Source organism: Aquarana catesbeiana, linkage group LG02, assembly GCF_042186555.1.
Source record: "Aquarana catesbeiana isolate 2022-GZ linkage group LG02, ASM4218655v1, whole genome shotgun sequence".
NCBI classification, from domain to species: domain Eukaryota; kingdom Metazoa; phylum Chordata; class Amphibia; order Anura; family Ranidae; genus Aquarana; species Aquarana catesbeiana.
Genome location: NC_133325.1, coordinates 128,977,759 through 128,993,157, shown reverse-complemented (window position 1 = coordinate 128,993,157; position 15,399 = coordinate 128,977,759). Strand labels below are relative to the sequence as shown.

General features: G+C 40.4%; 1 protein-coding gene across 2 annotated transcripts in view; it reads right to left on the bottom strand.

Annotated features, from left to right (window-relative positions):
- Positions 1-1,755: 1,755 nt before the first annotated feature.
- The window catches only part of LATS2 (large tumor suppressor kinase 2), a 95,136-nt gene continuing 81,492 nt past the window's right edge, over positions 1,756-15,399 (bottom strand). For both annotated transcript variants that reach the window (XM_073613451.1, XM_073613452.1), the window contains 3 exons: positions 15,333-15,399; positions 12,769-12,875; positions 1,756-10,310 (listed from right to left, as the gene is read on the bottom strand). The exon at positions 15,333-15,399 is cut by the window's right edge and continues 116 nt beyond it. In XM_073613451.1, the coding sequence (XP_073469552.1) occupies positions 9,819-10,310; positions 12,769-12,875; positions 15,333-15,399 (666 nt within the window). In that variant the 3' untranslated portion in view covers positions 1,756-9,818. The remainder of the gene's footprint in view (positions 10,311-12,768; positions 12,876-15,332) is intronic.

Here is a 15,399-nt window from a genome sequence, read left to right as displayed (position 1 = left end):
AATACCAGATAAGCGCAGTGGCTCAGATTGCCTGTGAGCCTCTGGTCTTTCAGGGGATACAACACTAGGGATATGATAGGTTCATCAGGAACTACTGATGACATAGGTATGCCCTTCCCTATGCTGTTAGTCCCAATCCTCTTTTTGGAAGACATTCAATGCCTGCAAACAAAGAGTACTTGGGTGTAGTTAAAAGACCTCAGATGGGAGACCCTTTAATAGGGCTCACCAATGGTGAAACAATCCTGCTAAGCACCTTTAGCCTGCCAAGCAACACCTGGTGACTCACGTGACCTGGGTAAGGAAAAATTAACCACTGCAAGTGTCTGTTCAGATCCTGCTCTGTATCCCACAGCTGCCTTCTGGATGCACCACATGCTTGGCCTGCACAGCTTAAATAAGCTGGGTGTGCGCCGTAACGTTCTTTGCATGTGTGCGCACGCATGTGCAGGGTCCCGGCGAGTGGGGGCGAGGCTGTATTCGCGTATGACGCAAATCTTCGTGCACACGTGCGCCATGTCGAACCAAGGGGAACTGGCGCACCATCATACAGGTAAAAAACAGCCAGACACAAGCAAAAAAGGTACACTTTGCAAACACCCACAGCTAGCCCAGAAGTCCCCCGTATGATCACTGCACACAGGTGTTCAGCCTTTAGCTAGCTTGACTGATTGTTAAAATCACTGGGACACCCCAAAATAATAAAATAAAGAGGTTTCACTTATCCTTCCAGGCGCAGGGCTACTTAGAAGCTAAGGGCCCAATCTTCACCATTCACGGCAAGTTCCTGTCATTTGGACCTTCAAGGACTGGGTACTCTTTCATGTTTAGGATCCACTCCCGTGGACCTGTACAGCACCCTGCAGGAAATGCCTTAGCGCTGTAGTGTCCAGGATTTCCATTCCGCAGGGTCCAGCTCCTGGAGGCCACATTACAGGCAAAACTTTGTAGGATCTTAAGTCTTCTTTGAGAGGCTCGGGTACCATTTATCTAAGCATAAAAGCCTGTGTCAAACGGATCTGATCAGTCAATCCCTTGATTCATTTTTGGAACCGTTTGTGGAACTAGAGACCTGGAGCTCAGAGAGCTCAAACAAACTGTGCCATCCACCTTGCAGACACTGGTAAAAAACTGTGCTTCCTGTATGGGAGGGGTTATATAGGGGATCACTTCCTGTCTGAAGACCTTTCCATTCACCTAATGATGAAGTATAACCCAGCAGGTAATGAATATTAGCCTGACTCTGTGTCCCATGATGTATGAAAAAGAAATCAGAGGTTCTGACTCTACTTGCCCCATTCTCTGGTCAGTGACTTATAATACTGAAATCACAGGAGGAGCAGCAGGATAGGTTGCCTTTTTTTTTTCAAAAGGTAATTTTCATATGAATAGAGAGGTTCTCACAAACACCCTAATGAACAACAGTGGGATGAGTGAATTGTTGCTGCTTACATTATTTGGTTGACCAGATATAAACTCTAAATCCTATTATTTTCTTAAGTACAGGAAAAAAAAAACAGAAGCACTAGATGAAATGTTGAGAGACCACAAAGAGTTTACTTTATCATAAAGACATTTTGACTATGCGAATGATCTCTGTTTAAATCCAGCGCCTCTGCCTTCCATTCTCTTGTGGTTATCTTTGGGTCAGTTCACAATATCCGATTTCACCAGCAGGTGGTGCGGTAAAAAAAAATCTTAACTGTATTTTTCTTTAAAATCTAATTGGAGGTACAAAAGACTACACAGGAGAAGTTTTGTTACATTTTTATTATTTCATAATAATCTGTGCCAGTAAAAGCTTTTAAAGGCGTTGATATATCAATAAATAACAGATAAATTGAGTTCCTGAGAAAGAAACTACCACAATACAGGTCGTCAGATAGGTGTAAATGACAAATCAGAGTTTGGCATTATTAAAAAGCAGTAATACTGAATCGTACAAAGTCACAGCACAAGCTCAACATATACCAAAGCACAACTCTCATCCAGTTGTAAACAAATACACAAATATATGTGTTGCTTAAATATCTAAGAGGGTATTATATGGCAAAATACTAAAGCAACGTATATGAAATAATAATGGAGTAAAAACACAGACATTTCATGATATTGCTGCACATGTTCATCATATAGTAGTGGGGTGGCTGTGGGTTATATTTGTGTCTTCAAATACATTTTAGATATTTACAGGAGAGATAATTGGACAGCAACAATGTAGTACTTGGCTGAAAACAAAGAATTTTAATTTTTCCACTAACCTTTGAAAATATTATCTTTGTGATAATCATGATCAAAATTTTCTAAAGAACTGCATTTGGCTAGAACAATCTATTTTTTGTGTTTATATCAAAGACAGAGTCTGATTGGTTGTTTTCAGTAAGATTTTTTTTTTTTTTTAGAAACATTTGGGCTTATTCAACAAAGTAATGCAAAGATCAGAGATGTATGAAGAGTAGCAACTTCTAGGAACTGATCAGGATTTGGGTTTGCTGTATTCAGGTCAGTAATTTGATTTCACATTAATTAGGCCGGTCTCTGTCCATGTGTGCCAGGACAGCACGTTGGAAGAAGAGACTTGACTAGTGAAAACTTTAGGGCTTTTTCAAGTGAGTGGCCAGGGAGCAGTAAAAAACAGGTGGCAAAGTCACAATTTTACCAGCCTCTGCTGCACACCCGAATGCTAACATTACAGCCTGACAGGGCTGTACATATGCTACGGCTGTGATGCTTTGCCTCGCGGCCCCGGCGATTTTAACTTGGGGTGCAGTGTTCGACAGGCAGCACCACCTGTGAAACTCATCAATTGAGATCAATGTGACTGAAATGCAACCACAGTCCCGCAATGTAAAATTCAGCAATTAAAAAAAAAAAAAAAAAAAAAAACACACAACAGGCAGTAGTGCCTCCTGAATGATTGTCTGCCACTGCTCTACCACCATGGATTGCTTTTCAGAGTGTGGTGAGCACTGCCACCTGTCTAAAAGAGACCTAAACGTGTAGCCGCAGTGCTCGTTTGTAAATGGCTTGCTGGATAGCAGCATCCCCCTCTCTTCAGTTTGGACCTAGGAGCCCCAAAACCTCGGGTGTTCTAATAAACTAACTCCAACCAGAGCTTGTAAGGTTGCACTATGGCCTGCTCTCTCCCACACCTTCCTAGTGGCCAGTGAGGCCACCCCCTGAGCTATTGGCCAAGAAGGTATCCCATTACATTTAGAAGCCAATGAGCAGGCTGCAGGGGTCTGGGAAGCGCTCAGATGGTCAGAGAGTTTGTGAGTTTAGAGTAGCCTGGAAGGTTTTGAGAAGCGGTTGTGCCAACCAGTCAGCCATATTTTGCTGGATCAGGGACCGGTGACTTTAAAACGGGGGGGGGGGGGGGGGGTTCCATATAAGTGTTTTTGTTGAGACTAGATTTATTATGTTATGGAATTAAAGCATCCCTGTCTTCCAAATATTGTAGTGAACAATTTTTGTTCTGGTAAAACTAATGGAGAATTCATCAAGAGGAGATTTACATTTCTCAATCCACTTTAGAATATTTTCCTTATAATACAAAAGATCTCTCCATGGTCACTTTTCTTACTTCTAAGCATAGTAAGGCATCTGCTATCTCTTTATTAGACAGCTGGTGTCATCCATTCAGATTCCATGTTTTGTCTGAAAAATAAAAGACTGGCTGTAATGAACTTGCTAATTTGCTAAAGTGTCTTTTTTTTTTATTACAGGCTAAAGTAGTATTAAACTATCCAAGTTTTTTCTTTATGATTGCATTCTAATTAACCAAGGAAACACTCCCCAGTATATTATTTACTGCATGTGTGTGTACAAACACCTACATTTTGTACTCCTCTGTGCGTTCTAGGCTTTGGCTCCATCTTTTAAAGGTTTAATAATACTTTACATCGTGACACGATGCAATAAATGATTTAATCTACATTTAATAATTGATTTGGTTAGGACTCCTTTGTTTAGAGCAAATACTGAGACACACGATTAAAGCCCACCTCCAGTCAGCCTTTTTTTTCCAGTTTTGATAGACTTGAGAAGAGTAAAGACTGCTAAACATGACTGGATTGGGGAAATCCCCCCTCCCTTCATATCTCTCTGTAACAGCAGGGTAAGGCCTCATTTATGTGGCCAATTAGTGCCATTTACAGTGGGTAAAATAAGTATTGAACACATCATCAATTTTTCTAGGTAAATATATTTCTAAAAGGTGCTATTGACATGAAACGTTCACCACATATCGGTAACAACCCATGCAATCCATACATACAAAGAAACCAAAACAAATAAGTTCAGAAATGAAGTTATGTGTAATAAAAATGGAATGTGACAGGGAAAAAGTATTGAACACGCTAACTGAAACTTAATACTTCGTACAAAATCTTTTGATGGGAATGACAGCTTCAAGATGCCTCCTGTGTGGAGACACTAGTTGCATGTATTGCTCAGATGCGATTTTGGCCCATTCTTCCATACAAATCTTGAAGGTTCCGTGGCCCTCTTCTATGAGCTCTGATATTTAATACTTTCTATATATTTTCTATTGGACTCAAGTCAGGTGATTGGCTGGGCCATTCTAGCAGCTTTATTTTCTTTCTTTGAAACCAAGAGTTTCCTTGGCTTTGTGTTTGGGATCATTGTTTTGCTGAAATGTCCACCCTTGCTTCATCGTCATCATCCTGGTAGATGGCAGCAGATTTTTATCAAGAATGTCTTGGTACATTTTTCTGTTCACCCTTCCTTCAATGATATGAAGTTTGCCAGTACCGTATGCTGAAAAACAGCCCCACACTATGATGTTCCTACCTGCAAACTTCACTGGTGATTTGCAGTGCCATTTGACCTCCAAACATGTTGTGTATGATGGCATCCAAAGAGTTCAATTTTGGTCTCATCTGACCAGACTATATTCTCCCAGTATTTCACAGGCTTTTCTAAATGTTGTGCGGCAAGCTTTAAACAAGCTTCAACATGCTTTTTTTTCAGCAATGGAGTCTTGTGCGGTGAGCGTGCATACAGGCATAGAGGCCATGGCAGTTGAGTGCATTACTTATTGTTTTCTTTGAAACAATATTACCTGCTATTTCCAGGTCTTTCTGAAGCTCTCCGCAAGTGGTCTTTGGCTCTTGGACAACTCATCTAATAATTCTTTTCACTTCTCTGTCAGAAATTTTGTGAGAGGCATCTGATCGTGGCCGGTTTATGGTGATATATAATGTTCTTTTCACTTCCGGATTATGGCCCCAACAGTGCTCACTGGAACATTCAGAAGTTTAGAAATCCTTCTGCAACCAATGCCACCAGTATGTTTTGCAACAATAAGGTTGCAAAGGTCTCAAGAGAGCTCTTTGCTTTTATCCATCATGAGATGTTTCTTCTGTGACACCTTGGTATTGAGACACCTTTTTATAGGCCATCAGTTGAGACTGAACCAGCTGGTATTATTTTGCACTGACAAGGGGTAGGATTGCTTTCTAATTACTGATTACAGCTGGTGTCTTGGCTTTTCATGCCTTTTTGCACCACTTTTTCTTCACGTGTTCAATACTTTTTCCCTGCGTCATTCCATTTTTTTTTTTTGCACATAACTTATTTCTGAATTTATTTGTATTGGTTTTCTTTGTATGTATGAATTGCATGGGTTGTTACCGACATGTGGTGAAATTTGCTTGTCAATAGCACCTTTAGAAATATATGATGACGTGTTCAATAATTATTTTACCCGCTGTATCTCCAAGTATTGGCATAAATTAACGGTGGCGATCTACGGTGTGAGCAATTCAAAAAGCCTGCACAAATTAATGACAGGTGCCATGGCTGTTCACATGTAACCACACACTGACAGGCTACATGAGATTAAGCACAGGGGCCAGGGCCGCTCATCTGTCCTAACCACATGTAACCACTTTATATGTGGTGCCTGTCATTGATTTGTACAGGCTTCCTCGCTGCAGCTCATCACACAAATCTATGCTGAATTTGGTGGTGTCCAACCCTCATCTTCCATGTGAATGAGGCCTAAAAGATGAGGAGTGTAGTTGTCATAGACTGTAATAACAACCTTACAGAGGTTCTACCTCTTACCCATTTACTGAAAAATCTTTTTTTATATAGTCTCCACTGAAGAGATTTACCATCATTTCCTGCTCTGATAGGAAATTAGGGAAAATCTCTTCAATAAGGACACAGACAGTAAATAAGAATCTATCCCTTCCCTCTCCAAAACCAGAGCTGGACTGGAGTTGGGCTTTAATAGGACAGCCACGTTGTGGTAAATAGTGTACAATATCCGACAATCTTTTTATTAGGAATATGAAAAAAAATGGACAAAGCGTGATAAACAAGCAGATATCAGCTATGCAAATAACTTCTAGGCAGCAAGAAGACTTATGGCGCAGACGCCAAACACAACATTAATGGAAGGCCAAACTCATTCAGCTACTAAAATGCACCAGATATCTGGCCAAAGTTCCAGAAGCCATTTAAGTTTATGGCTCAACTCACAAAATGGCTTACCAGTTTGTGAGTATGTGACAGGAAAAAAAGCTTTGTAGATATATACAGAGTATTACAGACAAAGACTGACAGAAAATATCATACAAGTCTTTACATCAACATTCTCTAGTAAAGCCCCCGCAGAGCTGCCATCTTCCTCTAACCTCGCGACGGTCTCTTGATAAGCAATCACACCACTATTACACTAATGACTACTTCACCTTTCTTTCTCCTGCTTACAGAGGGTCTCACAGGACCAGCCTGTGGACGTACGTGCGGGCAGGAACACCTCACAGACCACACAGACAATTCCTCACACGTTCTACTAAACCTTTCAGGCAAAGACGCAGCAGCCAAGGAGTGGAGAGAAGGCAGAAATGAATGGCACAACACCCTTGGAATTATTTTTCTTTATAAAAGCAAAATAATCATTGGAATAATATTGCACAGAGGTGATGTCACATGTCGTGGGGTTATAGGCCTTTCATACAATGTAGGGGGGTTCTTTTATTTAGGTGCAAACAGATTTAGTAAATATATATATATAAATCTATATATAGATTCATTTTTTATCTTACAATTTACAAACTATTTTTTTTTCTTCAGATCACCCAACTTGGAGAAATATTTCCTCTTTAAGGAAAAGGGGGCTCTCTTTTTTTTTTTTTTTTTTTTTACCCTCTGGGAGCAGTTGACATAGTATAAGGCTGGGTTTACACTTATACGAATTGGTTGCAGGTTTTCCCCACATGACAGGAGAGTGTGACCGGCTCTCGATAGAGCCAGTTCACACATCTCTGGGGCAGCCGCAGTCTGCATTGCATAAGGGTCCTGTGCGTCTTTGGCTGTTTCAGGTCCAAATTCAGGCAAAAAAAATCGGACCTGTTTTGCACCGAAATGGTAAACAAGGTCGCACTGGACCCCCTGCTGTGAGCCGCTCTGCATATAGTGTGAACCCTGCCTAAATTGGACATATAATTGGTAGCTATGGTTACAGAATGCAAGAGCATTTGGGTTGGGTGCTGGGAAATCTACTGGATAGATCTCTTCCAATTAGATATAAGAGACCAGCAAGTGTTCCAGCTTCCCAACAAACCCAAACCTGCATATTGGCTTAGGGATGCATTTGGCATCTAAAGGGATTGATCTTTTTTTTTCCGCCAGTCCGGGGCCTTTAACAGCTCGGTTCACACGGCCACAACCTGAAAATCGTGCGACTTACAGTGCTACTTTGCCAGGTTTCTTCGGCGTGACTTTGAAGAAACTTCAGGGAATGCCTGGGTAATTTTCCTGTAATGTCAGATCCAAATCACAATAATTAAGATTAGGATCCGACTTGGAGGCGACTTCCATTAAAGTCTATGGGCACAAGTCTGATAGAAGTTGCCTTGAAGTAGTACAGGAACCTTTTCTAAAGTTGGAGCGACTTCAGTAGTGCTAATTAAGACCTGATTCACACCTATGCATTTTGTGTGCTTTTTGCATTTTACAGATTTTCACTACAGAACGTGTTCCATAGGAAACCATGTTAAATGGACTGTAGTGCAAATCTGCAAAATGCAAAAAGCACTAAAAAAATGCATAGGTGTGAATCTAAGGACTAAGACAGCTCTCATTGACTAAAATGGGATTTCACATGTCACATCCCAAGTCGCAGCAGTGTGAACTGAGCCTAAAGGTCTGCTGTTGGGAATGACAGGCGGGTATCAAATGACTGTTATATAGCAATTAGCAAAATCCAGCCAAATATCACTGATTCAAACGTGATCTGGCATAAAGTGTATCTAAACCCAAGCACACAAATGTCGTATATTGCAACTCATACTCCTTATATGTGGTGCCTGCATTTGTTTTCCTTTCTCAGGCTTTTCCCCTGGTGATCCTGCCAGTAACACTTCCTATCCTAGCATAACAGTCCTCACTCACTGTTCTATATCTATGGAGGGGTAGCACTGTCACCATAGGCTGCTCACTTCTGTTTTGGAGCACCTTCCACCTCTTTAACATAGGTGGCAGGTGGTTCTGCAATTTACAAAGGTGAACTGTGCAGGGCTAATAACACAAATTGAGATTTCAGTACTGCACTGGCACATATTAAGGGATAATTATTCAATGCTTTTTATGGGAAAAGGGAGCAAATACAATAAAGTTCTTGATTAGGGTTTTCATACACTTTAGGCTCAAACGATTGAATTCAGACTGACCCTACCTGTAAGTCCTCTTAATATGGCAGAAACAGGCAAGTGAATAAAAACAAAAAACAAAAAAAAAAACTAAAAGTTTCTGCAATCACTTTCCATAAACATCCTTTGCCAAACACTGCTCTCCCCCCACCCTGGCAAGCCTTATGGTCTTTCCAATTTAGAAATCAAATAAAATACCTCATATGAAAACAATAGAAAAAAACAGCAGCATGTTATGTCATGTTAAAATTCTGCAAAGACATATATAAACGTACGTATTAGAAAATATATAAGTGCTCTTTCTAAAAAATATATATATATATATATAGATTATTGTTGAGGTCGTCAGTAACTGATGTTTTACAGGCACAATACAAATATATGGCATGTACTTTGTGTGGAACGATAGGCTCCTTCAATGGCCACAAAATAGCATTTCCGATAATTATGGATCCCAGCAGATTTCACTTTATCTGCACTGCAGTCCACTGCCATACTGGCTATTGTGTGTCACAGTATGGGATAGATGTTAAGATAAATAGGAATAATACATTGAAGTGAGCGGACCCTTTTATAATTTTAAAAGCCAGAATGCAGCAAGCGGAAAGGATGGAGGTTTAAGTTCTCCAACACAGAATGTGCCTCCTCTGCAGACATGAAAAGTAAAGGGGTAGTATGCCCACTAAATGATATTCTGCTGCCAGTTCAGGCCAACTGAGTTGTCCAACTACCCCGAGTAACATCTTGTTGCTTGCATACAGAGAACAAAGTAAACAAACTGTAGCCTTCATCTGGCTTTATCATCTTTGGTTATTTGCTGAGACCTTCGAAACATACCCAGCTCACGTCAAGAAATGGCCTTGTGAGACGGTTATATGTGATGGTCAAAATGGTGAGGTACAAAAAAAGTACCAAGAACATCCAAAGTTCACCAGTTGTTCAGATACATATGTTTTTCTCCATGCTGTCATATTTAATGGCAAGATGGTGACAACTTCCTTCAGAATCCTGTGCATTTTATAAGGACACAGTCGCATTTATTTCCCAGAAATTTGCAAAGTTACCACGTCTTTGATGGAAAGATCTTGTTGGCAAATAATACTATGAACATTTTCTAAAATGTGTCGGTTTAGTTCACACGTAGACTGGCTGGCAGCTTTCCGTTTCACCAGATTGTGTCCTACTTTCTTCCCGCAGTTCTTCAGAGGGCAGCGCTTCTGCACGAGATGGCTTAGGATAGCGGAATGGGTAACCATTGTCATCAAAGAACCTGCGGAAAGTGAACTCATAAAAGGCATGTTCTGGGTGTTTGTTGTTGGGAGACATGAATGTGTCCAAGGCCATTGTGCTGTCCCCACTGTCGTTCCAGGGGCTTTCTTCATCCACCGGATCAAAGTTTGAAGTGTCCATCGGGTGACTGATTTTTGGGACATAAGGTGCTGGCTGCCGCCGAATGTCAGTAGAGAAGTCCATGGTACTAAAGAAGGGGTGAGCCTTTATTTCATCAGCTCCATTCCTCCCCAGTCTGTTCTCTGCTGCACAACAAAGCTTGGTAATTAGATCTGTTGCTTCTGGGCTCAGGATAACCTGGTGGGGAACGTGAAGCGTGTTCTCCCAGTTTACTACCTACAGAACAATACAAAATTATTAAAATTATAATAATAATAAAAAAAAAAGCAAAAAATTATTATGGACCTCTTATCAATCATAAAATTATCTCTCTATCTGAAAGTCCCTACTTCAGTATGGACATAGAGCTGGAGGAAGAGTTGGCAGGAGCCTGTGCATTGCACCCACAGTCCACTGAACACAGCTGCAATACTTTGTAGGCTCATTTGCAGAATATGATATATGTAATTTTTTGTCTACAAATATGGGTGCATTACATTTTTTTTTGCAAAAGGTGGACTTCGCTTTTAAGGGCTATGGGTATTTAGACAAAATATTTTTGTTTGGCGTCCTCCTTCAAAAAAATTTCAAGAAGTCCTGCATCATTTAAGAGTATTTTTAGGCCGTCTGTTTTACAAATTTTATCACAGCATCCTATGGAAAATGTACCCAAACTGCTATACACAGTAGTTACAACACAACATTACAAAACAGCTCCATGGCCTATTCTGACTAGACACGTGCAATTCGTTTTTCAACAAATTTCGACAAATTAGTTCATTCGGATATTTGTCGAAATTTATTCAAAAACCCGTTTCTATTTTCTGAATTTTTCTGAATATTTGTAAATTCGAAATTAAAAAATCCGAATGAAAATTCAAACAAACGTAAGTCGGAAAATTCGAAATAATAACTTAACTATTACTAACTAATAAATTATAGGTACTGGAATTTCCTTTCAAATTTGGCTGTTACTGAACATAACAAAATACGAATTTATCCAAAGTTACAAATTATCTGAAATAACGAATGCCCTATCTAAACGAATAGAATGGAACGAATGAATAATCATAACTAACAATAATAAAAACGTTTTATTATTATTAATTCATTCCATTCCATTTGTTTAGATGTGGCATTCGTTATTTCAGATAATTCCAATGCCTATAATTTAATAGTTAGTTATTAGTTAGTTATTATTTAAAAATTTTTGGATTTTCTTTCTTGTTTTCAAATTTTCTCACTTCCGAATTTTCTAATTTCCAATTTTTCTAATTTCCAGATTTCGATCATAACTAATGACCGAAAAAACCCCCCAAACATTATATATATATATATATATATATATATATATATATATATATATATATATTTTAAAGCAGAGGCCCTAGAGAATAAAATGGAGGATTTTCCAATTTTTTATGTCACATGATAGTTACGCAGCGTATTTTCAAACGCAATTTTTTGGGGGACAAAATACACTTTAATACATTTTTAATGTACAAAAACACATAATACACATAATAATTTAGTAAAATATAAAAGATGATGTTACGCCAAGTAAACAGATACCAAACATGTCACTCTTTAAAATTGCACATGCCTATGGAGTGGCGGCAAACTACATAAATTTTTATTATCCACAGGCACACTTAAGTTACCACTTTATATTTACAAAGGAGGTCTGGTGCTAGAATTACTGCTCTTGATCTGATGTTCAGAGTAATACCTTTAATTTTTTTTATCATTTTTATTGTTCGTGTAAGGAACTTAAACATCCCTTATGACAGCAATAGGCAGCGACAGGTCCCCTTTACTGAGACATCTGGGGTCTCCTCTGCCCTTAAAAGCTTTGGATCATACCAAGATCAGTATGATCCGATGCTTTCTACAAACCACTTATGATTTATCAACCAGCGAAACTGAAAGTGACGCTTCTGGTTTCTTAAACCATAGAGATGATCGGAGCAGTTCCAGTCCCCGATCAGCTCTATAGTCAGCCGGCAGAACCGCTGCCTACAATCTCGGGTTCCCCAGTGGGAAAGGAGAGCCTGGGAAAGTGGCGACGGTGGTGGTGGGCTATTTAACCGCTAGGATTGCTTTTACAAGAAAGAGCTCTGCTGGCTCTAAAAAACAATATCAGAATGATGTCTGCAGCTGCAGGCATTATCCCAGTAGAATTACTCAAAGTCAGGCGACATACTGGTACGTTGCATGGCGTTAAGTGGTTAATAAGCAGTAGCTCAATTGCTTTTTTCCTGAGGATGAAAATTCCTGAGGTGTGAATTGGTTATTCAGGAAATAGAAAAGGCGGCTGACCGCACTCCAGGCCATGTACCAGACAAAACGTCTTAAGTTTATTAAGATCTTCACATTAAAAATTACACGAGTCACAACTCTAACATACGGATAAAAATAGTCAAACATAGTCATGGAGTTTGGTTTCAATTTGTATAGTGTATCTAAATCTGCTAGTACATCTAACACTCCCCTTTCCCCAGGCTGACAATGCTGCTTTCATTGATCTGACTCAAAAAAATTGAAATTGGACTTATCCCTATAGGTTACTGCATTCTGCACACTCATTCTCCCTTGTGCTGCTTGTGCTGCTACTGAATGATATAGCTGACTGCTGAGGAACAACTGGCAGGTCATATATAACTAGGGACCAGAAAGGGTTGTCTGAAAAACTTACCTTTAGCTGTGTTTCTGTTGGGTTGGATGCTAGGAAAGGAGGCTGTCCAACTAGCATCTCAAAGAGAATGACCCCCACACTCCACCAATCACAGAGCTGAGTGTATCCTGCAATACATGAATAGAACTTAGCACAACAAGAAAAAAGACAAAAATCAGTTCATCCACCTTAGGGAACTGATCCTAAAGTGTAGTGTAGTAATAAACATACCTTCCCTTTAATATTTCCTGCAAATATATATATATATTTTTTTTCAAATTATCTCATTTAAAGTGGAAACAAAAACATGCACAACACAAGCCGTGAGTACAGTAGCATGGTGAGCAAATATGTAACAATACTAAATGGATTTTGGTATAACAGGGCCATAGTTAGGGACCTATCAACAGGCATATTTTAGGAATTCTAAGTATTGTGGAAATGCCTCAGAATATCATTTCTATTTTCGGCCAATCCCATATCTGATGCCATGAATTTTATCTTTGTCTTGAGGCATCAGTGTGCTTATTCAAGACAGATGCACTAGTGGAGTATATACTTGGTATATGATGCATGGTTGTGTTTGTTTATTGTGATATCCAATCACTTATGTACAGAATCACAAGGCTCCATTTGGACTTGAGCTTTGTTTTAGGATAACTGAGTTTAAGTTCCCTTTCACACTGCGGGCGTTTTTCAGGCGCTACAGTGCTAAAAATAGCGCCTGAGAAAAGCGGCTCCATTCACTCCAGTGTGAAAGCCAAGGGCTTTCACACTGGAGTGGTGCGCTGGCAGGGCGTCAGAAAAAGTCCTGCCAGCAGCTTCTTTGGAGCGGTGAACTCACCGCTTCTCCACCACTGCTCCCTATTGAAATCAATGGGGCAGCGCTGCAATACCGCCGGCAAAACGCCGCTCCGGCGGGGGTTTTGCGGGCGAATTTAACCCTTTTCCGGACGCTAGCGGGGGGGTTAAAACCCCCCACTAGCGGCCGAATAGCGTCGCTAAAAATAGCGCCGATTTACCGCTGACGCCCTAGGAGGCACAGTGTGAAAGGGCTCCAAAAGGAGAAATATGGCCAAAGCTCCTTTGGCCCTACTTCTCCTGTGGGTCACAGGAGTGCACTTATTCCTGTGACCCAGATTCAGCAGACAGCAGGCTAAAGTCTACTATTCAGCAGACAGCAGGCTAAAGTCTACTATCGGCTGACGTCACAGAGCCAGTCTAGGCTCTGCAGGAATCCCGATAATAATATCAGCATCTTCCCAGATGCCTGGACCGGTTGCTGGCTCAGCCTCTCAGCGCACAGCTAAAAGTCTTAGCTAGTCACTCCCACCCCCTCCATAGTCCAGTGCTCCAGAGAGTGTTGGAGGGGCAGAGCACAGAGAAGGGACTGACAGCCAACACTGTGCTTGGAGAAGACCCAAGAACTGGGTGATCTTTGCTCACTCAGTTCTTGGTGTAGAGCCAGCAGGGGACAACCATCTAGGTGAATACGAAAGTTTGTTTTTTTCTTTACCTGCAATTTTAAGCACATTTACTGCTGATGTTGCTACTACTTGTGTGGGCAGTTGGCTCTGAACATAAACTGCTTTTTCAAAAAAAAATTATTTTTTTTTTTAGCTTGCTTTTGGTTTTCCTTCTGCCAGTTCCAGACAATACCTCCATCTACTGCAGGGGTAGGCAACGAAATAGTCCGGTTCCAGGCAGCTAAATGGAGGAGTTTTCAAAACCGATACAGTCGATAAAAGAAACAGCATGACCTCTGTATCACTCTTCTCATCTACATGAACATAATCAAGACATTCAAGTGCTGAATCATGAGTGTAGTGTGTCTAATCACTTCTTCTCAGGCTCCCTGCAGCCAAAGTTAGTAAAATATCATTTTGTTTTTTCGTGTGTAAAGATTTTGATGTTGTTTCTAGTAGTATAGTGATGGTGTCCGTTAAAAATACAAAGTTACAAAGTATACTTGCAAATCAGACTTATCGTGCTTAGCCCTCTTGACCTATACTAGACCACCTTCCACTAACACTAACTGGCAGTTTGGGGGATTAATTCGAGTCTAGTAGTTAATCCCCTCCTATTGATGGTAAGTGACATATACTTTTTTTTATTTTAAACTGGGATGCCTCGAGATTCTGTATACATTTAAAGAGTGTCATAACTGAAAAAAGTTTGGAAATGCTGGTTTACACTTTTCAGGCCAAAGACTCAGGAAATTCCCCTATGTGGACTGAATGTGCAAGTGCCCACCTGATGAATTCCTCAAATTGTCATGTTGACATTGACAGCATCATCCATAAAATCCCCATAGCCACCTCATGATCCTCATTTTATCTGATCTTCTGAATGACCCAGAATCTGAGCCAAATGTATACAGACTGGTGTGTTCTCTGGTCCAGACACCTCTCTGATCCTGCTTAGCCTCTCTCCCACTCCAGCACAATTGTGTGTCTAAGATAGGATAAAATGTTTACTGATTCTTTGTACTTGTTGCCTGTAGTTGCACTCCAGGTCCTCCTACAGTAATGGTCTTATATGGCTTAGCCTTATGGTTGCAACTGATCTCTTGTTACACCACTCACCTTTGCGCAGGAGGACTTCAGGGGCAATGTAATTGGGAGTCCCTACTAAAGAGTGAGCAAGACATCG